The sequence below is a fragment of the Cordyceps militaris genome (genome assembly GCF_000225605.1).
Source record: "Cordyceps militaris CM01 unplaced genomic scaffold CCM_S00004, whole genome shotgun sequence".
NCBI classification, from domain to species: Eukaryota; Fungi; Ascomycota; class Sordariomycetes; order Hypocreales; family Cordycipitaceae; genus Cordyceps; species Cordyceps militaris.
The window spans coordinates 2,617,504-2,640,185 of record NW_006271972.1 but is presented as its reverse complement, the minus strand read 5'-3'; the positions used below and the strand labels follow the sequence as shown (position 1 = coordinate 2,640,185).

The 22,682-nt window shown below is 53.4% G+C and overlaps 10 protein-coding genes across 10 annotated transcripts; 5 read left to right on the top strand and 5 right to left on the bottom strand.

The window, feature by feature from the left end:
* Positions 1 to 241: 241 nt before the first annotated feature.
* Positions 242 to 2,725, top strand: CCM_05846 (uncharacterized protein; the record flags this gene model as incomplete). Its single annotated transcript, XM_006670990.1, has 5 exons — positions 242 to 260; positions 688 to 822; positions 1,200 to 1,610; positions 1,705 to 1,844; positions 1,898 to 2,725. The coding sequence occupies 5 exons, from the start codon at positions 242 to 244 to the stop codon at positions 2,723 to 2,725; spliced, it is 1,533 nt and encodes a 510-aa protein (XP_006671053.1).
* A 905-nt stretch (positions 2,726 to 3,630) lies between these two features.
* On the top strand, positions 3,631 to 5,980 carry CCM_05845 (neutral ceramidase precursor; the record flags this gene model as incomplete). The annotated part of the gene is made up of 2 exons (XM_006670989.1): positions 3,631 to 3,669; positions 3,731 to 5,980. The coding sequence occupies 2 exons, from the start codon at positions 3,631 to 3,633 to the stop codon at positions 5,978 to 5,980; spliced, it is 2,289 nt and encodes a 762-aa protein (XP_006671052.1).
* A 701-nt stretch (positions 5,981 to 6,681) lies between these two features.
* CCM_05844 (transporter, putative) lies at positions 6,682 to 8,982 on the top strand (the record flags this gene model as incomplete). Its single annotated transcript, XM_006670988.1, has 5 exons — positions 6,682 to 6,869; positions 6,929 to 8,022; positions 8,079 to 8,239; positions 8,297 to 8,362; positions 8,413 to 8,982. The coding sequence occupies 5 exons, from the start codon at positions 6,682 to 6,684 to the stop codon at positions 8,980 to 8,982; spliced, it is 2,079 nt and encodes a 692-aa protein (XP_006671051.1).
* Positions 8,983 to 9,408: 426 nt separating this feature from the next.
* Positions 9,409 to 11,226, bottom strand: CCM_05843 (serine/threonine protein kinase, putative; the record flags this gene model as incomplete). The annotated part of the gene is made up of 1 exon (XM_006670987.1): positions 9,409 to 11,226. One exon carries the CDS (start codon positions 11,224 to 11,226, stop codon positions 9,409 to 9,411), a length of 1,818 nt encoding a protein of 605 aa, XP_006671050.1.
* Positions 11,227 to 11,601: 375 nt separating this feature from the next.
* On the bottom strand, positions 11,602 to 13,116 carry CCM_05842 (uncharacterized protein; the record flags this gene model as incomplete). The annotated part of the gene is made up of 4 exons (XM_006670986.1): positions 11,602 to 12,296; positions 12,798 to 12,818; positions 12,874 to 12,957; positions 13,038 to 13,116. 4 exons carry the CDS (start codon positions 13,114 to 13,116, stop codon positions 11,602 to 11,604), a joined length of 879 nt encoding a protein of 292 aa, XP_006671049.1.
* Positions 13,117 to 15,581: 2,465 nt separating this feature from the next.
* On the top strand, positions 15,582 to 16,556 carry CCM_05841 (2,3-diketo-5-methylthio-1-phosphopentane phosphatase; the record flags this gene model as incomplete). The annotated part of the gene is made up of 3 exons (XM_006670985.1): positions 15,582 to 15,618; positions 15,787 to 15,827; positions 15,939 to 16,556. 3 exons carry the CDS (start codon positions 15,582 to 15,584, stop codon positions 16,554 to 16,556), a joined length of 696 nt encoding a protein of 231 aa, XP_006671048.1.
* A 183-nt stretch (positions 16,557 to 16,739) lies between these two features.
* Positions 16,740 to 17,594, bottom strand: CCM_05840 (uncharacterized protein; the record flags this gene model as incomplete). The annotated part of the gene is made up of 1 exon (XM_006670984.1): positions 16,740 to 17,594. One exon carries the CDS (start codon positions 17,592 to 17,594, stop codon positions 16,740 to 16,742), a length of 855 nt encoding a protein of 284 aa, XP_006671047.1.
* Positions 17,595 to 18,146: 552 nt separating this feature from the next.
* On the top strand, positions 18,147 to 18,939 carry CCM_05839 (60S ribosomal protein L23; the record flags this gene model as incomplete). The annotated part of the gene is made up of 3 exons (XM_006670983.1): positions 18,147 to 18,168; positions 18,438 to 18,786; positions 18,852 to 18,939. The coding sequence occupies 3 exons, from the start codon at positions 18,147 to 18,149 to the stop codon at positions 18,937 to 18,939; spliced, it is 459 nt and encodes a 152-aa protein (XP_006671046.1).
* Positions 18,940 to 19,338: 399 nt separating this feature from the next.
* Positions 19,339 to 19,684, bottom strand: CCM_05838 (mitochondrial import inner membrane translocase subunit tim8; the record flags this gene model as incomplete). Its single annotated transcript, XM_006670982.1, has 2 exons — positions 19,339 to 19,502; positions 19,579 to 19,684. The coding sequence occupies 2 exons, from the start codon at positions 19,682 to 19,684 to the stop codon at positions 19,339 to 19,341; spliced, it is 270 nt and encodes an 89-aa protein (XP_006671045.1).
* Positions 19,685 to 20,080: 396 nt separating this feature from the next.
* On the bottom strand, positions 20,081 to 21,982 carry CCM_05837 (Mg2+ transporter protein, CorA-like protein; the record flags this gene model as incomplete). The annotated part of the gene is made up of 2 exons (XM_006670981.1): positions 20,081 to 20,666; positions 20,724 to 21,982. The coding sequence occupies 2 exons, from the start codon at positions 21,980 to 21,982 to the stop codon at positions 20,081 to 20,083; spliced, it is 1,845 nt and encodes a 614-aa protein (XP_006671044.1).
* Between the last annotated feature and the right edge of the window lie 700 nt (positions 21,983 to 22,682).

The following is a 22,682-nucleotide window of genomic DNA, read 5'->3' as shown; positions in this document are numbered from 1 at the left end:
GCCGCCCACGCGAGCAAGGATGCTGGTTTTTTTTAAAGTTTCAGTCTAGTATCCCTACAAGCATTACGTATTCCGTCTGTAGGGCGAGCTTGGGATCCGAGGATGACACTGACTCGAGCAGCGACCTGTCTCAGTTCCAGCAGCCTTGTCGAGAGGCGCAGGGGGAAGGCAGACAACAGCCCAGTTCGGCGGGCGCATGTCTAACTAACTAGTTATTTTGCATGTGCAGTGGCGGTCCGAAATGGCCGATTGGCTCCTTCGTAGGGGTGCTCTTCTCTCTTCCCGCATAATAATCACAGATTACCTGCCTTAAATGAAGTAGTACAGGTGAATAACGAAATAGCCGCGCTGTTCCTTGCCACTTCTCTTGAAGAATTCCTGTTCGTCTCATGTCGGTGACGCATTCGTTGGAAGAGGGATACAATTGGTTCTGTTTCAGCTCCATCTATATCACTTTTGCCAATATTCATTCTCATACCTGGTCCCCCCGCTGCAGGCAAGGTCGATCCGAGCAGGAGGCCCCGTCTTATTAAACCTGCCTCCCCCCTCCATCGTCGCCCAGCATCCTCTCTCGTATGGACCTCACCCTTACGAACCAGCAACCGCCAATTCGACACTCTCGAGTCTCGAGACCCTCTCTTTTGTCTGCTGTCCTCGAGTCCTCCCACCCATCCTTGTCCGTCGCAGAACTGGACCGGACCAATCCCGTCACGACCCCCGATCCCAGCACGACGGAGCCCAATCACATCGCGACGGGCTCGCTTCGCCAGATGCCGTGCTGCCTCCCCTCACCCCCGTTAGCAGCACTAACGCGCGCTATTGGTAAATCATGACACACGTCAAGGCTGGTCAGCGCCGCCGGGCCAAGGCCCCCAAGGTTCGCACCGGCTGTCGAACATGCAAGTAAGTGCTTTCAGCTCGTCGCCCTATGCTGTCCATCTGCCGTGTCGCTATGGGCTCGGTGTCTTGTCTGTCGGCGTCGGCGTCTGTCACGGCAGCCAAATCTATCATTTCACATGAGAATATTCTGCTAACCAGGCATTTCTAGGGGTGCGCTCGAACGCTTTGCTATGCTGAATCCAAACTAACTCCATCCAGCTCGCCGCGTGAAATGCGATGAAGCTCAGCCCTCTTGCAAAAGATGTTAGAGGAGCCCCTGTCGCATACATCCCAAAGTTGTATCTCTAACGTCACTACAGGCATAACTACCGGCCGCAGGTGTGAAGGCTACGAACCTCAACCAGAGGCAAAGCCCATCCGATTCGTGACGTTGATGCATGTCACGTACCCTCCAAACGAGTTGCGCTCGTTTCAATACTTTCAAGAGAGGACCCTGTCACAGCTCTTCACCTTCATCCAGGAGGATATATGGACCTCGCATATAGTTCAAACGGCAAACATGCATCAAGGAATATGGCATTCCGTGGTTGCATTTTCGTCTTTTCATGAGAACTTTGCGCGGCATGGCTACACTGGCCCAGACAATCACGACCGCTTCGCACTGAAACAGTACAACATGTCCATACAAAGCATATTGGGCTCGGAAAGAAACTCTAGCAACGCGCATGTGCATTTGATCTCGTGCATCCTGTTCATCTGCATCGAGGTAGGTTAGCACTCATCTCGTTCCCAGATTTGGCTGACATCTGTTCTCTCAGGTACTCCGTGGCCGAATATTGACTGTACTGCAACTTCTCGTCACAGGATATGCGATTCTAAAGGAGGAGCGGGCGCGTTCATGTTGTCCCTATACTGAATCTAGCGGACCATCAAGCCGCGATCGGGACCAACTTTTTGCCTCTGCTGATATCTTTCTAAGTCGCATTGCTACGCAAGCATTCCTAGTACGGCCCCAACAACCTTATGCAAACAAATCAGTCTTCTAACTTGAACGCAGTTGGTCAAGGGTATAGATCCCAGCCTCGCCACCGTGGTCGCAGAAATTCTGGACTTTGACCAGTTCGCATGGAAGGCGAGACCAACCTTTCACACACTCAACCAGGTCCAGCATGCGCTAAGCACCCTCAGACTGGAGCTGGAGACATATAACCAAGTTGGCGTGGGAATAGTGCCTGTCAAGTTCCGATGGTGGCGGTCCGCCTATAACGAGTTCAAAAAGGAGCACGCTGAGCAGCTGACGTCACATGAGGGCAAACGAGGCATTGCATTGCTGGACCTTCAGGGACTCTACGTAGGCGTGGAAACCGCCGTCTTGGACGGGCCTCCCGGCGCGGAGGAAGACCCGCTCCGTTGGGATGCGCACACGGATGACTTCCGGGAGATGCTGAACCACGCCGAGGCGGCGACTGACCTTGACCAGGAGGATGGCTCCAACTCGCTCCAAGGCCCTCAATTCCACATGCACATTGGTGTCGTGCCCATTCTGTATGGCATTATCCACAAGTGCCGCGACCCGGCCATCCGCAGGCGCGCGATTGCTCTCATGAGGAGGTCGCAGCGCTTGGAGGGCGTCTGGGACAGCCAGGTGGTGCTCAGCGTCGCCCTGCGGGCCATGGACGTCGAGGAGCAGGGCAGGGCCTTGGCTTCTTCGGCGGAGATTCCGGCCGCCGCTCGCATTCGGCGCATCGCGGTGCTCCCCGTGCGCCAGGGGGAATACAACAATGCGAACCCCAAGTCGTACATGGTCGGCTACCAGATTGACCAGAAGTGGGCGTGGGAGCAGGCGGACAATTTCCTGCCAACTTCGTCATCATCAGAACAGTAACAAGCGGCCAGCTTTTTTGTTATAACAAAATTGAGATGTGCATTGGCTGTTTTGTCGTATCTCTGCCTCGTCGTTTTGTCTGCGCCAAGCTGGGAAACTTGGAGAGCAATTTGGTCTGTCCAGATCTTGATCATCGATTCATAGCTGCTGCTACGCATCACTCGGCACCGAATAAAGCCCCTGCTGTACTTGCATGTGGTTTTTGTCGGATCAAACGTCATCACTGGTCAGCTATCTGTAATCTAGCCAATCCTACGGCCCCTGGGCAACGAATGCAACTGTACCTCAATGTCCGGACCTTGAATTATGATTCAATGTTGCGGCTCACGGCCACAGTATCCATCTCGGAGGGAGCCTTGCGGCGGCCTGTCAATTTCCCTGACCAGTAGCACGAGCAGACGAGACTGATCTCCCCTCGGGCCTCCTGCCAAGTCTCTATCCGCTAGTTCAGTTGGACGGAAGTCGTGGCCCGTGGGAAACAAACCGTGTGGAGGGCATTTGAGCTGTTTCTTATTAGCGTGTTGAGTTGAACAGCTATTCCCTGGATCGAGAAACGCCACATCTGGTTCGAGCAGTCAAACGGGCTTAGATGCAGACTTTTGATCAGCCGTGTATTGCCACGTTTCTCTTGTTCGGTTTCGGGTGGCTTCTTTGGCAAGGCTAATGGATCTGTCCGTGCGTGCCTTATCGACGTGCCCGCAATACTTGCGCCATGATGCTTCCGAAGTAGATCCTGGTAGAGGACTGTGCGCATCAGTCTATTCTTCTCCATTCGGAATGAATCGTCTCGTCACAAGCAATTTCCACGTTTTCTTCCCGCTCGGATGTACCTGAATGAATAGTTTCGTTATTGGATCTAGGACCGACTGGGTTGTCGGCCACGGCCCTATGGGATAGGATTAAAAATGACCAGGGCCCATAGCAATCTCAGGCACGTCCAAGAAGTCCGAAAGATTTGATTTTCTCTCGATTTTCTTACTTGGTTTTCTGAATACCTCTCTGCAGTGGGAAAGGGGTGACCGAGTCGTTGCAATGCGGTCCAACAGCCTCTTCAGCACGCTTTACGTGTTGCTCTTGGCGCTGCTCTTTAGCAATGTCGCTGCTGCTCTTCGTGCTGTCAATACCACGTACGACGATTCCAACGCACGCAATTTTACTGCTGCATCTGGTCAAGAAAGCTACACGGAACAGGCCGGCAAGAGCAAATACCTCCTCGGAGTTGGCAAGGCAGACATCACTGGTCCTGTCGCCGAGGTGGCATTGACTGGCTATGCCAACTTGCAACAGGTTGGTGCTGGCCTACGGCAGAGGCTCTTTGCCCGTGCCTTCATCGTGGGCGATACAGAGGACCCCAGCGCCAGGGTTGTCTATGTTGTCCTAGATGCCCTCGTCGGCGACACCAGCGTGCGCTATGGTGTCCTCGATGCCCTCTCCAAGCTCGGCGACGACTACAAAATGTACGGCCAGCAAAATATTGCCCTCGCCGCTGTCCACAGTCACTCCGCGCCCGGCGGCTGGAACAACTACCTGACGCCTCAGATCCCCGGCCTCGGCTTCAACGACGACAGCTACAATGCGCTTGTTGACGGAACTGTGCAGGCCATCAAGGCCGCTCATCAGAGCCTCTCAGAAGGGACACTGGACGTTGGATATACCGATATCAAGGATGCCGCCATCAACCGCTCTCTGTGGGCCTATCTCAACAACCCGAGGGAAGAACGCGCTCGATACGCCGACTCCACCGACAAAACCATGACACTTGTTCGCTTCACACGCTCCGAGGACGACAAGATCGTGGGTATCCTCAACTGGTTCCCAACTCACGGTACCTCTATGTACCGCAACAACACCCACGTTGCGGGTGACAACAAGGCTCTCGCCTCATGGATGGTCGAACAGGATGCCAAATCCAACAGCCGGTATGCGGACAGCTTCATCGCGGGCTTCAGCCAGGCCAACCTGGGCGATGCCTCGCCAAATGTGGAAGGTGCTTGGTGTGAAGATGGCTCGCAAGCCCAATGTTACCTCGAAGATGGCACTTGCAGCGACGGAACAGTTCAGAAGTGCCAGGGCCGCGGTCCCTACGCTGGTCTCCCTGATTTCGGTGCGAAGAGCTGCCACGAAATTGCCACGCGTCAGTTCAACGGTGTGCAGAGAATCATGAACTCGGACGATTGGACATTGATTCACGGCCCCGTTAAATCTTTTCACTTTTTCCAGAACATGGCCGGGTGGGAGTTTGATCTGCCCAGTGGCGACAAGGCCAGGACGTGCGCTGCGGCCCTGGGCTACTCGTTTGCTGCAGGCACCACCGATGGACGCGGCGAGTTTGATTTTATCCAAGGGAACGCTGGGAAGCCGCATAACCCGTGGTGGGACTTTGTCCAGAACATCGTCAAGAAGCCGTCGCAGGACCAGGTCGACTGCCACAAGCCCAAGCCCATCTTCCTGTCAGCAGGGGAGCTCTCTTGGCCGTATGCATGGGAGCCCAACACTGTGGATATACAAATGTTCCGCCTCGGGCAGCTCTTTGTGATTCTCAGCCCCAGTGAGGTCACCACAATGAGCGGACGCCGCTGGAAGGAGGCCGTCGGCAAGCAGGCGGCCAGAGATATAAAGGACCCCATTGTGGTGCTCGGCAGCCCCGTCAATGTATATGCTCACTATGTGACCACGCCAGAGGAGTACGACATGCAGCGCTACGAAGGCGCGGCCACCCTGTACGGCCGCCATGAGCTGGACGCCTATATCAGCCTCACCACCAGCAACATGCACCATCTCGGGGCCAACGCGACCGGCCAGCCGGCCAGCGATGCCGCGCCGCCGAATAACGTGGGACGATCGCTGCGGCTGCTCCCACCCTCACTGTATGATACGGCCCCGTTTGGCCGTGGCTTCGGCGACGAGGTGGTGCGGCCGAAGCCGGCGTACACGCGGGGCGAGCTGATCAAGGTGACATTCCAGGGCGCCAACCCCCGAAACAACCTGCGTCTTGGGAGCACGTATGCGGCCGTCGAGCAGCAAGGAGCAGACGGCCGGTGGACGCAGGTGCGGGACGATGCGGACTGGTTCCTGGTCTTTACGTGGCGCAAGACGAGCGCGGTCCTCGGCCGGTCCGAGGTAGACATTGAGTGGGATACGGCGGGCAACGCTGCGCCGGGAACGTACCGGCTCCGGTACTATGGCGATGCCAAGAACTTTGGATCAGCTGCAAAGGGGTTTACTGGGACGAGTAGTCAGTTCTCGCTTCGATAGGTGACTAGTGGTGACTGGTGGACTTTTGGCGTTTTTTTGGCATAGATATCCCTTCTTTTGCATAGATGACGGCTTACTTTAATAAAAAAAAATTCCCTCTAATTTTTGCCGTCGAGTCTCGCCTAGTTCTGCTTGATCGTATGTATCTTGTGCGCGTTGTGCATGGCCTGTCTTTGAAAGCCACAACACATGGCGTCTGCACAACCCGCCGCAAGCTGAAAAAAAGCAAAACCGGCCCGGCGCCAAGGCAAAAGTGCAGATGAACAATGACGCGCAGGAAACCCCCAAATACCAGCTGCAAAATGCAAACACACGACACTATTCCACGCGCGAAAACTATGGCAGGTCCTAATCAAACTTGTACAAGATCAGGTTTAGCAGGATGGAGAGTCGCCAAGTTGCCTGCCAGGCGCTAACAAGCTGCCCAAGTTAGTGGTTAATCGAAAAGTTTAGTTAGATAGGAGCGGGGGGGTCCTCGCACAGTCGTACCATTTTGACCTCCCCTCCCTGGTCCTCGACAATCACTGGCCTTTTTTTAGAGATCCAAGAGCTGCAGGACGGATCGAGACGATATATGCTTGTGCAGAAGACCGTGTCGATGCCTACGAGGTGACATAGAAGCAGTAAGCCCAGCGTCGCATCTGCCCATCGATCGGAGCGGGCTCATCACCAAACACTACTCCACATCCACCAAGCAAGAAATGGCACCGCGCCCGCAAGACTGCAATCCGGTGACATGGGTCGAACACGACGGGCGTGCTTCGCCGTCTAGAAGCCTCAACACGGGGAATCTGGCCGAGGAAAACGTCTTCGACGACGATGACGAGGAAGACGGCGGCTTTGATGAAGAGTCAGGACGACCGATGCTGCCCCACGGCGAGCGGAGGAGGTATGTTGGGAGCTCTCCGTGCCCTGGACGAAATGCTCACTTCTTTTCCTCTACTCTAGATCCTCGGTTAGTCACCGTCTTGCGGCCATGGCAGACATTGGCGGCGTCAACAGTTTCCGGTCCTTTGCGCGGAGCTGGCAGCGTGCGGCCGAATTTGCCGAAGTGATTCCCCGACGACCGAGCATCGTTTACAATGACGCCGCCGAAGACGACGCCACAGATGAAGAAGCGATATGTTATGGTCGCAGCCCCATCGAGGCGATTCCCACTGGTCACTCTAGCTTGCTCTCACAGCATCTCGACGGAGCAGCAACGTCCGCGACGACGGCACAGGAGCCCGATGGAAACGCCGGACCTGCGCAAGTCGACTTTCGCATCCGCGAGGGGAAGCTCCTGGATGTTGAGACGGCGGCCGGCGCACTCCTAGGCGACTCGTCCTCGAGCCGATCGAGCATCTTTGCGGTGCCGCACCTCTCGTCGGCGTCCGTTGTGGGGAGCTACGGCTCGTACCGCAGCGGGCAGTACGGCACCATGAGCTCAGGCGTGCTGCGGCCGCGCGCGTCTATCCTCCACGAGCGCCGCCGGTCGAGCGCCGCCGCGGCCGCCGCCGCCGCGAGTGATGATCCGGCGTTTGGCGAGGAGAATCCCATTCTGGTCAAGGAAGTGCGGCAGGGCGACAAGGTGGTGCTCACCGTCGACGGGCAGAGCACACTGCCGCAGTCGACATTCAATGCCATCAACGCCATCATCGGCGTCGGCATGCTAAGCCTACCGCTGGCATTTCGCCTGAGCGGCTGGGTCCTCGGGCTCGGCATCCTGACGGTGACGGCGGCCGTGACGGCACACACGGCGGAGGTGCTGGCGCGGTGCATGCGCCGCGACGCCACCCTCATCACCTACTCGGACCTAGCGTACGTGTCGTTTGGCACGCGCGCGCGCGTCGTCGTTTCGGTACTCTTTACGCTCGAGCTGCTAGCCGCCTGCGTGGCGCTTGTCATTTTGTTTGCCGACTCGCTGCACCTGCTTTTTCCGGACCTCGGCGACGCGACGACGTGGAAGTGCGTCTGCGCTGCGCTGGTCCTGGTGCTGAATATGCTGCCGCTGCGACTGTTGAGCTATACCAGTGTCGTGGGCATCTTTTCTACGTTTTGCAGTATGTGGGATCGCAGTGAAATCGCCCTGGATGGACCATGCTAACGAGATTCCAAGTTGTATGTGTGGTCATTATCGATGGCACCATTAAAAAAGAAACGCCGGGCTCGCTCTGGGAGCCTGCCACTACCCACCTTTGGCCGTCGAATTGGCTGGCCCTGCCTCTGGCGTATGGGTTAATGGCCAGTCCTTGGGGCGCTCACTCTGTGTTCCCTTCGGTACGTGTCAAGCAACTCGGCTTGCATCTACATCACTCACTCACAGAATTCGACTAGATATATCGGGATATGAGGCATCCGCATAAATGGGGCAAAGCTGTCCGGGTCACATTCTCATTTTCTGTACGTCGGGCTGCCTTAACACCTTGACCCCCTGGCTAATCTGCTCATAGTACGTCTTGGATACTTGTCTAGCCGTGGTTGGTATTCTGATGTTTGGAGACGGCATCCGCGAGGCCATCACCTCCAACATCCTCCGCACCAAAGGCTTTCCGCCGGGCCTCACTGCCTTGATGTGCGTCTGCGTCGCCGTCATCCCGCTCACCAAGATTCCGCTCAGCGCGCGGCCGCTCATCACCACGGCCGACGTCATATTTGGCCTCCACTTCGAACAGCAGCAGCAGCAGCAGCATGCCGACGGCGTCGGTGGCGGCAGCGGCGACGTCGGTCGTCGCTGGGTGCGCAATCTCCAGCGTGCCGGTGTGCGCGTCGGTGTCGTTCTCGTGTTGCTCGCCATCTCCATTGTCTTTCCCGCATTTGATTCGGTATGTGCATTTCTCGGCGCGGCCCTTTGCACCCTCATATCCATCATCTTGCCGATTGCATTTTATTTGAAACTGTTTCGGGACGAAATTTCACGTGCCGAGTGCATCATTTCTTGGGTCATTATTGTTGTTTTTTCTATTCTTGGCTTGGTTGGCACGGTTTGCACGATTCTGCCCAAGAGCATGGTAGGCGCCTAGACACATTGACGAGAACACATGATTCCTGTAATACCACTTTCCTAGTCTGGCTTTCAAGATCGGCTGTCCTACCCAAGTGCGTGTATTCCACAACGAGAAAAGCGAGATTTGTACTACGCAGCTTTCGATCAGTGTAATTGTGCCACGGCGGTAGGCTGTGCAACTTGCCGAGTTGGGAAGTCGCACCGCGACCCAGCCAATACCAGATAGACATCAACATATTTCGGTAAACTAAGTATGAGTGGGTAACCTCTGGTATTTCCTATATATGAAGACTATCTAATACACAGAAAGCGGGTCAAAATCCGTCACATTCCATGATGTTCACATGCGAAGCATGCTGTATACAACGTAGCTTCCACAAGTTTACAAAGATGTAGTTGACTTCGACCACGATTGACGGTAGGCAGTGTGCCCCAGGGGCTCTTACCAGCCACCAACCCACTCAATATCTCCAAGATCTGCACGTCGGTCACGACGCCAGTTCAGATCTTTGCCCTTGTTCACGGGCGAGTCCTTGGCCCGCTCCTTAATCCCGCTGCGGACTGGTGAATGATCCCAAACAGCCACTTCATTCGATTTGTGCCCAAAAGCAAGAGAACGGCGGTGCTTCAAAACGGGGGGCTTTTGATCATCCGAGGTAGAACCGCCGCGGCGACGCTCACCAAGAGCGGCCCACTTGTCGAAACTGGTTCGTTTTGGAGGAGGAGAGTAGCGTGCCACGCTTTCAATCGGCTTTGGCAGAATGGCTTCGTGGAAGAAGAAACCATCGACCAAGTCACCATCAACATCACCGTTGATCTGAGCAGTCTCGGGGACTGGCTCAAAATTCTCCTTGTCAGCGTCCTGCACGCTCTCGTGGCTCCATGTACGAGAGTTGAGGGCCTTGAGAGCCCCACGTTGCTGCTCAACCTCTTCCTCCTCATCCTCATCCCACATGTCGCTCCAGCTCTTAGAAACAGGGTCCCGTCGACCAAAGACAGACGACATGGAGAGCGTGAGCGGCTTGGCCATGGCAATGGGTAGAGAACCGGCCGCAGGCGAAATGTTGCGGCGTTTGGGCGGGTGGATTGTGAGTGTCTTCATTGCTGGCATGAGATGCGACTCCAATGTCGATGATATGGACGGCGTCTGGGCGGCGGCCGAACACCAATCGACAGTATTCTCGGACTTGGAGAAGAGGTCTTCGGTGTAGCTCTCATTGTCGGGAATTGCGCTCAACTGGCGACCGGCACGCTGTGGAGTAGCGTGAAGAGCGCGAGTCCAGGGGAAAGCACCAAACTCGAACTGAGCGGTTTGCACAGAGGGTGTGCGAAGGGGCTCCCGGTTGGCAGAGGCAACAGTAGCCTTTTCGGCGCCACAAAAGTCGTCCAGGGACTCGTCTGCGGTAGTGAACGAGACAACACGCAGCAAAGCCTCTTTAGCGCCGACCAAAGAGCGTCTCCGAGGGTCCATGTTCATGCATTGAACGATGACTTCGTAGGTGTCCTGAGACATCGAAGGGAAGACATCGAACAAGCTCTGCTTGTCCCGCGAGTAGTCGAGGAAAAGAGGGTCAGCCTCGGTCGGGGTGGTGAAGGGGTTGCGAGAGAAGAGAATGTTGAGCAGACAGATACCAATGGCCCAAATATCTGCCTCGGCGGGCGAGTAGCCCGCACCAGCAGAGTCGAATTGCTCAGGAGCCATGTAACGGTCGCTTCCGACGGTCATCTCGTATGACCACTTGTCAGTCGTAGCTAGACCGAAGTCACCAAGCTTCATGGCACCATCCTGAGTGAGGAAGATGTTTTCAGGTTTGATGTCTCGGTGATAGATGCCCTTGGAGTGGATGTATTCGACGGCACCCACAAGCTCTAGCATGAAATGACGAACGTGCTCAGTCTGCAGAGGTCCATGGCCGTTGCGGATCGCCTCATAAAGATCGCCCTGGCCACAGAACTCCAAAACGAGATAGATATGAGAATCGGTTTCGAAAGAATGAATGAGATTGACGATGTTGTCGTGAGGACTAATGGCGCTGTGGAGGACCATCTCCTCCGAGCGTTCGTCGACGGCAAACTCTTGGCAGGTGTCAATTTGGCCAGCGTTCTTGGTCAAGCACTTGATCGCAACCGGCTGGTTAGATGCAAGATCTTGGGCCATGAAAACCATGCCGAAAGAGCCGTGGTTGAGAGGTGAGAGGGTTTGGAAGCGCCCTCCATCGAGCAGGACGCCTCCGACAAACTTATCCCGCAAGCATTCCATGCTTGCACGTTTGAGGAATAATGAAAGACAAGAAAAACAATGAAAGAATATTTGGCGAAATAGATGCAATGAGACGCGCGCAAAAATGAAGTGACGATGGTAGTTGTACAAAAAAGTCACGGGTTGTTTGCCGTAGAGTCGCTTGTCGTGAAAAAAAGAGGTGCTGCGCAAACGTAGCTTCGGGCGAGCTTTGGTTCAACAGGATCGAAAATGTGAAGAAGTTGACAAAAAAGGCAAGTGTATTCGATGAGTGAACGAAGCAAGCGGAAGCTCGAATTGCAATGTACAGGTAGCGTAAACGTGTGGTATGGTAAGCGACGGTGCACCCGGCGGGGATTTGGGTGACTATGATGTGGTCGTGGCTGAATCAATGGCTCATTTGAAAGAAGAGGTGACAATAGTAGAACAAATGAAAATGGTGTCGAAGCGTCGGAGCAGCGGCGAGGTAAGAGCCCGATGGCAACTTTCGAAGTTTCGAAAAACCGAAAAGGAAAAAAGAAGAAGAGGCGTTATAATGACATCGAGGTCGTGTGTATATTTTTGGTTGGAAGAAATGAAGGTGGCAGCGTTGCTGTCAATGAGAACAAGGACGGGGTGGGACGGAGCCGCCGGGAAATGGAACAGGTCGAGATATTGAGATGTAGAGGGTGAGGGGAGAACAGAAGCTGGTGAAGGGGAGCAGTGAGCGGCTTTGTCGGTCCAGATGAACTGCAACCTGTCAGAGCTGAGCTCTCCCTGATGTAGACTGTCACCAGGAGGAGGGTGCGGTGCTGGAACGGGCACGTGCCGAAATTTCGTCGCGAGCGTCTTTATGAAAGCAAAACTAGGATTGAATCCCAACGACCAATAGTGATTGGACGGGTATTTAGCTTGTGTGCCTGGATAGGATGACTGTTGTTGTGTTGAGCCGAGACCGGCGGATCGTGACGTGGTCGGGACTAGGCGAGGCGACGAGATTGGGGCGAGATTCGAAATGTTCAAGAGGGCCCGATGCTTGTTGAGGCCGCGAGGCTTCTTTCTCTCGACGATGATTGGCAGTGGTAGTCGAACGGCGGTTGGAAGCCGTTGGCCTGTTGCTTGCAGGTGGGAAACGGGTGTTTAGAGCGGTTGTGTAGTGGCGTTTGGCGTGTGACGCAGCCGGTGGTGGCGGATGACAAGAAGAAGGTGCAAGCTCGAGGGGGAGAAAGAGGGCCTTCACGGCGGAAGTATGGCGAGCCGTGAAAAGAAGAGGGATGGAGGAGGAGAGGGCGGGATAAAGAAGGATGAGGATAGGTTAAGAAAGGAAGGAGGTGAAGGGCGAGAAAGGGAATGGCGGTGATGAGAATGGACTGGATAGAAGCAGGTGGAACGGGGGGGTCGCTAGTCGAAGCACCTGGGACAGTCTCTGGCTGGTCACTCTGGGGTGGTGGGGGAGGTCGATGGCGCTGCTGCGGCGGGGACCAGGCACCCTCCGCGGTGCACAGTGTAGAGTACACAGTAGGAAAACGATCAAGACGAGGAGAGGAGGGTGGTTCACCAACCTACCGTTACTAGCTAACACGGAGGAGGTTAGCGTCCCCTCCCGTACATACCTTCCGGTGTTGCCATTACGTCTGGATAGGTACCTGGCCGTGAGCCTGCCAACCTGCCACGCTGTCCTACAATTACCGTGTACGAGTCCTGTGCTCATCGTACGGAACACAAACATGCCAGATACCACGTCCTCCCAGCAGCTCTTGTTTTCTGGAACGACTGGATGAGGCCGTCTCGCTTTACATGCATCCTGGCGCTAGCCGCCCTCGACCAGGACTAGCTTAAACCATGTCTCTTGCACTGGATTGGCTGCATGTGATCACCGGCGTATTGCGAGCGGCGCGGCCTCACAGTGCAAACGCTACCGTGGGCGTCCATTGTGGTGTGTCTGTTGTTCTTTGTGCCGTCAATAGCGCGGTACTTGCGACTCGCAGGCCGCCCGCGTGAGAAACGCGGTACCCGCTAACTGAAATCAACAGGGCGGTGTCACTAGTAGCACATCATACAACTGCCACGCCACGCTAACGATACTCGGTTGCCCAGTGGAGCGATTGGAAAACGTAGCCCAGCAGCGAAATGACGAGCGGCCAGCGTGACCAGTCCGTGACCCATCTACACTAGTCACACTGTGTACTTTTGCCCTCTCGCCACACACGCCTATGGCTGGCCTCGGCCACGCCGCCTGGTACCATTCAACGCCGTACCTATGCGAGGTCGCAGCGCTGAGACGCTACTTGCAAGCTTAGTCACAAGGGACACTCCAACAGACACTGGTTGCAACAGGCAAGATGTATCGTACGCACAGTGGTGGTGAGCAAGGTGGCTCAAGGCTGACGCCATTCAGGTCAACGCATTGAGCGATTGCGGCCCAGACAGATGATCAAGCGGCACCAGTCGTTGGCACGGCCCAACAAATATTGATTGAAGGGGAGCTGCCACCGTGTTATCTCGTGTTCTGATTGCAGTCAATTGCCCTGGTGTGGTTACTGGTCGAAATGTTGGCCATGTCAAATGTCATACCATTAGTTACATTATTTAATATCTCGTCGACCATGCCAGTTTGCAACTTCATCACTCGCAAAAGAGCGTAGATGTGCTTCCGTTTCAACCTCTATCAGTCCCCAGTGAAGAACGGTCTTTGGTTGGGCTGTTTGGCTGTCTGCTGGCATGCACTCCTATCAGCTGCATGTCCCTATTATTATTCAATGGGGATCCTCTGTCAGGCACAAAGCTTATTGGTGGATAGCGCAACCGGTGCTTGCTGATCTTGCTGTCCCTTTGCCCAAAGCCGGCCAGCAAGCTCGGAACAAAGTAGATGCTTCTGCAGTGCGCCCGTTTCACCAGGCGGGCATAATTCTTGGCTAAACTACGGAGTAATGAGTCGTCAGCCACTTGCAAAAGGACCAAGATTTTGATAGTTAAAATGAGATTCCCTTCCCGACATCTAAACTCTGCTGTCTCTCGTGGACGAACTCCGTAACTGATCGAGCAGCAAGCAGCTTTTGCATCGCCATATGAAGATTATGCTTCTGTGCTCCCGTTCTCCTCCAGCAACTTGTACGGATGCCAAGCAGCAACCAAGGCACGGCTTAATACAGTGCAGAGAGCACAACAACTGTGGAGGCCAGACTGTCCCAAGACGGCGCCAGTGGATGAACATACGTAATCAGAACGATTCCAAAGTTACCATTGTGCTGACGCGAGCTTGTGAAGCCACTATTAGCTACAAATTACATCTCAGTCGCAATCGCTTACTTCCATGGATCTTGCCGCCATGCTGCATACTGGCATGTGGGCGGCTGCCCCCATAGTTACAAGCTCATTTATTTAATTAACTAGCATTTTTCAATCACTGCGTTTCAACTTCTGACCAGCCTTTCTAGTCTCTTTCTGGCTTCAGCATAAGAAAATTCGTCGGTGACTGGAATGCTCCCCAATGCTTCGCTTCCAGCCTCATAGCCCCCAATCGATACTACGTATAGCCATTGGACGGACAAATACGTTGTCGAGCTCGGAGAATTTGATTGTAGACCCAGCTGTGCGCATGAAAGCGACCCGGCTACGTATCCGTTTTGTTGTTTATTGTGAAGCGTTTCGAGCTTCGCAAGTGGCATCCGCACTGTGCATGCTTTGACCCCTGTTGTGTGTATGCCATAAATGTGACAAGCGATAGAATCCACAAGTGAGACCTGCATCGCCAGCATCAAATCGGGCAGCCATGCGCTCGGCTTCTTCACCGCCGTTCAGGGAAATACCAGCAGATTTGTGTGCCCCCCCCCCCCCCTTCAGGAAATAATGAATATGCATGCGAAGCCTGCATCCAGTGGGAGGCTGACAGCCTCTCGAAGTGCTGGCGCTTTGGAGTCCACTGCAACCGCTCACCAAGGTGGAGTAGACGAGCCAGAAACGGAGAAGAAAACTCCATCATCCAACTCCGTCCTGGTATCCGCAGTTTCACGACGCGCTCGCTGACCGCCTCGACATACTAGCCCCTTGGTATTGCACTACTGCACGCATCTGCAGCCAGCTTCCATCCATAGCCCTAATAGGTTATCTGGTCATTCGAAGATCCACGAACTTGCAAGGGAGCAAGTACAGACCAGCCGCTTGTCGACTGGATCCAACATCAACGGACACGGGACTGCAAGGAACGACGATTTCGGCGGAACCACCTCGGGACCTAGGCCAATTGCTGTTTATGCAAATCAAAAAAAATCGATCATCTACTAACTAATTGTTTTCTTCACCGTTCTGTCACGGCATCCCAGCTATTGAAAACGACAAACACACTACACCGCTCTGTTACAGCTTGTGGTGAGCAATACTAGCATCACCGCTATATCATGCTTGCCAACGTCGATGTGGTGCTTCTTGATATCGGTATGGATACCTTCATGTTTTGCATGGCTCATTCGGCCTACCTGTGGTAGTATGATATACCCAGGTCATATCGTCCCCTGCCGCCCTGAATCATTTGTTGTTTTATTATGCTGCAGCCACTGCATCTTGTCTAGAACTCACAGGGTACTCCAGCTAAAATCTTCTCAGAGGGCACCGTTTGTCCCATATCTTTTGTCAGAGATGTCTTAGTGAGTTTGCTTCCCCGCCCCTTCGCCTCAGGGCAAATGCCGAGGTGGCTGACGCAAATATGTCCCGAGTCAAAGGAACGCAGGGCTAATAACTATTGTGGTGCTTACTAGTTCCCGTATGCCCTGCAGGCACTTTCGAAAGTCTTAGATGAGCAGTGGGATAGCTCAGCCTTTGCGCCATATCGTGAGGCTTTCCCGGAAGAGTATCGCAACGATCGTGTTGCTCTGGAGGCCCATGTCAGAGATCTAGTTGAGCGCGATGTGAAAGCTCCGTATCTCAAGTCTCTTCAGGGTCACTTATGGCGACACGGCTATGAGACTGGTGTCCTCCAGGCGCCTCTTTTTGATGATGTTCCTTCTTTCATCAAACTTGCACACTCTCTTGGCAAGCAAATCATGATCTACTCTTCCGGTTCTGTGCCTGCGCAGAAGCTCTTCTTCGGCCATACGACAGCTGATCCACCCAACATGATTCCATTGATCACGGCATGGTTCGATACCGTGAATGCAGGGCCAAAAACCGAAGCTGCGAGCTACACCAGGATTCTCTCAACGGTCCCAGCGACGAAGCCTAGTCGCTGGCTCTTCTTGAGTGACAACATCAAGGAGGTTGATGCTGCGCGGGCCGCTGGTTTGCAGAGCTACCCGGTTGTGCGCCCGGGAAATGCGCCTCTGCCTGTGGACCACCCACTGACCAGTTCGGCTTTGTCTTCCTTTGTTTCAACTTAGTTTGTAATTCCCCGGTATCATCGCTACACTGCGCTGTTCGACAGAGATCGGCAGCAAGCGATAAGGCAACTCGCATGCTGTCATAATCATTCGGAAGTATCTGGGCCGCAGAGAACATCTGGCCGATACAATGAACCGATGGGGTATGCAATGAATTAATGGGGTATATGGGCTAAATAAAAATCAATGTTGCAACGTTATGACAAAGTTGTTCCTGGTTCGGCCAGGGTTGATTTCTTTCTTTGGGACGTTGGTGATATTCACTCCGCCAACCTTCCTCCACAGGTTGTACGCAAGCTTCAGCGTCGTCTTCTTCCGCATCATCGAGTATCCCAACATCCCCATGATATATTCAAATCTTGCTTCTGTAAAATAGCGAGAGTTGTCCAGACAATTTCGTGGTAGAACTGTGAATAGGCAAGGGAACAAACTCTCGTCAGCCGCGCCAGAGTCATCCGGGGGGTTACTACGGAGGAACTCGAGGGTGCGCTTGAGCATCTCACCCCGTAGGGCGGCATCTGGCACAAAGTTCAAGACCAGACTCAAAGATAGGACATCAAAGCGGCCCGTATCGTCCATTGGCACTGGTCTGTCCATGAAATCTTGCTGCAAAATGCCGGGCTCTTGGCTGTTGAGGTCGATGTGCACTGGGTCAAACAAGCCGCTCAGGGAGCAAGCATTTCTGGTACTCAGGGAACCAACTTCCAGCAACCGCAGCTTGCGGCCCGATCCTTTCAAGTCAGCCACGGGAAGCCATTCAAGTAGCAGTCTAGACGTGTCCCCCCCTCGCTCCGTACTTTGGCCTTGTAGACTAGCCTGCTGGTACAATGATATTCCGCCGAGGGTCTCCATTTCCGCAGTAATAGAATCCTCCGTAGCCTTATCACCCTTGGAAGCTGCCTGTCGTCTTTGTTTGTCAAGTTGGTGATGCTTGTTGATGAGCGTCCGGCTGGCCTTTCGGGACATGGTACCGGATGGCCGCGTGAGAGGCGGGCGACCTGCCTTGAGGCTCTTGGGAGCCTTCTTCTTAGCTACCATCGCAATCCAGACTTTGCAGTTACGCCTACAAGCCCGAATGAAACCTGATTACTACCCAGAAGCGCGCATTAGCTCATTTTTAACAGTCCGCCGATTGTACGAACTAGCAAATACCTTTCTCGAGGTAAGATCAAGTGTCACTGGTGGCAATTTCAAAAGTAGCTGCTAATTGATAGCTACTAAAGTCCAAAAAATATGTCGCATTTATCGTCTAACGATCGGGAATTGGATGTAATTTTTTTTGGAAATGGGCGTGTAAGTCTGAGCTTTTGGCCTCTATGTACCTACCTCCTCCTTCGCGTTGCCACTGTGAGAAGAGTGGGTACATCAAGCGCAGTGTGTTTACTGCCATGGGCAATGTACCGAAATTTCCTCACGTGATATATCTCCGAGGCCTGCTCTGGCCAATAGCAGTGCGCGATAGCCATCGCGCACACTCCAACCCTAAGAAAATTCGCCCACATCCAGCAAAAATTATTCCTAGTCCTCTGTTCTCCCCAACCCACGACATTCAACTAACCACAACAGCAAATCACGCTGCAAACCAATACAATGGCTGTCGGCAACAAGAAAGGTACGGGATGAAATTACCTGCAAAGGATACTGCGATACACTGCGAATCGATTGGGAGAAGAAGAGTTCCCAGGACTGCGAACCGATACTATATCGAAACGAGGAGGAGAGCTATTGACAATGGCCAACCGCACGACTTAGGTTGGCGAGGAACCAGGCTACCACTGCGCGTGGCCTTGTCATGTCGTCTCCCTCCTCCGCATCATTGCAGTAGCAGACTTTGCGAGTTCTGAAACAGAGCGATTGCTGATGCGGATTTCTGAAATGTAGCTGCCCCCAAGGGCTCCAAGCAGGCCAACGCCGCCGCCAAGGCTGCGCTCAAGGGAACTCACTCCCAGAAGCAGCGCAAGGTCCGCCTGAGCACCACCTTCCACCAGCCCAAGACTCTGTCTCTGGCCCGCAACCCCAAATTTCCCCGCAAGTCGATCCCTCACTTGCCTCGCCTCGACGAGCACAAGATCGTCATCCACCCTCTCAACACCGAGAGCGCCATGAAGAAGATGGAGGAGAACAACACCCTCGTCTTCATCGTCGACATCAAGGCCAACAAGGCCCAGATTAAGGGCGCCCTCAAGAAGCTCTACGACATTGACACCGTCAAGATCAACACTCTGATCCGGTAGGTTTCCGGATGCGACAGGGACACCTCATGGCTGTTGTGGTAAAACTAACATATTTTAACAGCCCTGACGGAACCAAGAAGGCATACGCCCGTCTTACTCCTGATGTCGACGCCCTCGACATTGCTGCCAACAAGCTGTCGCTTGTCTAAGCGTGCCATTACCGCAGTGGTGGAAACCGTTTTCTTTTACGAACTTGGTCTGGTCTTGAATGCATGCATGGGGCATCCGGAAAATAGGCGCATAAAGAGCTTTTGTCTATAGCTACGGTTCAAATGATATCCAAAACAAGCCAGTTCCTGTCTTGTAGTCCCGGCGTTTCTCTACGGTGTATGTTGACTAGGAATGTATTTACTTTGATTAAATAACTGTACATTTCGCATCCTGTGCGCTGTTGTACACTTCTCGCCAAAGACTGATGTTCGTCATATCACAATCTACAAGTCTAATCTACAAAGTATGGAAATGTTGGGTGCTGCGCCAGAGCCATCCCCCGAGAATGCAGCAACTGTTCCCTGGCACTTCTTTTATGTGCGGTCTCGACCATTGGCTTAGGAGCGCATATTGTTGAGATGTTTGATCGTGAGTTGGTTGAGGTCTAAGAATCGGTCGACGCAGTTGGCGAGGCATGTCTCTTCTGTCCTGTCAAGCTTCGAATCCTTGATGCTGCTAGTAACGCACTTCTTCCAGCATGTCTGAGTGAGTTTGTGTGTCTCTAGAATTGAAATTGGTTGTTAGTATTATTTCCTGGCTCAGCCGGTAGCGTTGGTCGCAGCCGAGAACGCAATTACCTGTCTGAATTGAAGAGCGTTGTTGCTCGTTGGCCAGAAATTTCTGGAGTTCTGCCTTGTCGCCATCGTTGAGGCGCGAAAGGGAGGAGGACTCAAAGTTTTCCATTGCGATCGCGATGCTCTGTATAACGTCTAGGTATGAACAGAAGCCTGTCTCGTGAAGAATATCGGTTGGATCGAAATAATTTGACACAGATCCTGGTTGCTGAAGTTTTTCGGTGCCAGCCCAGAGTACCTAGCTGGGACAGCGAATGAGCTGTCGCCCGCAGACCCACACCGAGGTGGCCTAGAGGTAAGTAACCCTGGCTGTGTGGTCGGAATGCTCAGATGTCAATAAAGGTACCAATACGAGGTGGAAAAGAAATGATGTAGTCTCTATTGGTCTATAATTACTTGTATCCGAATGCATCGTGTAACAAAACAAGGCGTAAAAAAAGAGAAACGCAATACTCCTGTGCTACGTGGAAAAAGACAGTAAAAGCAGAACATGACAATCAAGCGACTAGATGTATCGCTTCCAACGAGCCCACCCCAGAATGAGCGAGCAAAGTACAATCATAAAGCTCAAAATACCGAAGAAAGGACCAAGAGAATCGACCTTGTCGTTCTGAAAAGGGATCCTCACGTTCATACCAAACATACCGCTCACCAAGTTTAGTGGCACCAGGACAGAGGCAAGGAAGGTGATCTTGCTGAGGACACGGTTGGTGTCGGTACCCTGTGAGATATTGTTGATGGATAAGGTGGCGAGATAATTGCTGTGCGCGCGTGAGAGAAGCTTTTCGCAGTGACCCAAATTGTTTGCCATGGTCACAACGTGATCTTGAATGTCACCGAGATACATTCCAATGTCCATGTGAGGCGTGACCTGGTAGTTCTCGTTGCATCGTTTAGTAAAGCCGCGAAGAACATCTGCCTTGCCGCCAAGAAGGCGCAGCAAAGCCATGCAGTTTTTGCGCACGCGTCCGATTGAGCGAAGGAATGTACTCGAATCGTCGTGTCGCATGATAAAGACCTCATCCTCGATAGCGTCTGCTTCGGTCTCGATCTGGTTGATGACGGGAGCAAAGCAGTCGACAATGTCATCACTATTGGAACAGCGTCAGTATCGTCACATCGTCGCACAACTATATAGTAGGGCTTACATCAATGCGTAGCAGATCCAGTCGCTGCTGAGGGCTACGTAGTCTTTGAGCGCAGTGATTCTCCGTCGCACGTGCGATGCATGTGAGTTGGGCGCAAAACTGAAGCTCAGAGTGCCCTCTCGAAAGACCAGAGTGTAAATGTTGAAGGGCTCATACTCGATACCATCTTGTTCCTCGACCATGTTGAAGGATCGGAAACAAGCGAAATAGTAAGAGGGGAACAACTCAATCTTCTCTCGGGCTTCTTGGGTGACAATGTCTTCGACGGTAAGAGGATGAACACCAAAAGCCTTGCAAATGCTCAGAACTTCTTCCTTCGTTGCACGGTTGATGTTAAGCCACCAAACGCCATCGCTTTCGTCTTTCGGAAGCTCGAATAGACCACGCATATCTTCACCGGGAAGGACAAGATCACCGAATTCAGCGGCATGGATAGTCGATTCCCACGCCGAGGAGAAGAAGCTGAAACGGTTGTTATCAAAAGCATACTGCGGACCCCTCGGTGGAGAAGCAGACTCTTTGGCAGGCTGCTCCGGCGCTGACGAAGATCCATCAGATGGCATGTCAATAATGTCACCATCAGATGTGGCAAGTTGGACTTTTTGCGGTGCACCAGCCTCCGTGCGAAGATCATTAAAGACAGATGCGACCGACGCCTTGCGGTTGGCCTCGTGGGCGAGTCGCTCTGATTCAATGAACTCTTCGAGATAGTCAAAGTCAATTCGAAGCTGGTGCTGCCTGTGGTGGCCATTTTCTGGGACGCACGCATTTTCTTCGGCAGTGTTGGTTCCGAGGCTCACAGCGTCAGCTTCAACGGGTCGAGATCTGCTACGATGGCTTCGGCGACTAGATATGGAAAGAGCTCGCCCAATCCCAAGCATTTCTTCGTAATCTCCTTTTTGGTCTGAGAAGGACATTTCCCGTTCCCTGCGTCTAGCCTGAGCGAATGCTTTGACAGAGTTTGGCGGGGAGAGAGAGCGGCTTTCGCTAGAGTCGGCGGTTAGACGTCGTCCATGGCGGTTCCCTGCCATGAGGTCGGCGCCGTCTTCGTCGATAACGGCCTCTTCAAAGTCACGAACAACTATGGCCGGCGTGTCCGGCTCCTGTTCAGCCTGCCGAGATCCATAGAGGCTGTCGAATGTGCCTCTACGCGGTCGCTCTACTCTCTGAGTGGAGATTGACGGAAGGCGGTGGTCATCCAATTCAGGTACCGGCGCTTGGAATCCCGTATCGGGAGCCGTGCTCTCGTTGTCGGACATTTTGAGGTACGGTCGTTGGACTTTAGCTCTCGAGAGTCTGAACAACTGAGTTCTGCGATATCAATGGTTCCACTGCTTCTAGATCGGCTCAGTCGAGGAGGGACATGCTTCGGCAAGCACAATGACGTGGAAGTAGTGTCGTGAAGACAATTGGTAGCGCCCGGCGCGGGTTACCGCGCCGAGTATGGGCGGCGTTCAAAACTCGAGAATCGTCGCGAGCAACGAATTCGCGTTCGTTATGCAGGATCTTGAAGGGTCGATAGCCGCGCACGGTAAGGCGTCCAGTTGGTGTCAGTTGGCTCAGTTATGGCGGTCGCTTGTTGACGCCGCTATAGATCCAGCAGCCTGGGCCGAGGAGGATTGATGACGAGGATAAAGTGAGTTGAGCCAACTTGATGACTTTGAAGAATAGGAAGGATATTATGGTGTATCGAATTGGCAGTAAAGCAGGGGTTGGCTGAGCTACTGCAAGTCACCGCATTTGATGTTGGTAACGGCAAAAACTTTTCTTGTTCTGAGAAACAAATGAGTGGAGTGGCGGTTGAGAGTCGGCGGTGCGGATGGATAGAAAACTAGGTATTCAAGACCAATTGCTGCAACGGTAATCGAAATCTCTACTTGAAAGAAACTGCGATAATGCTCAGTGGGATTGTTGGTGGTATGAGGCAAGGACAGATGTGGGAGCGAAGCGGACGAAAAT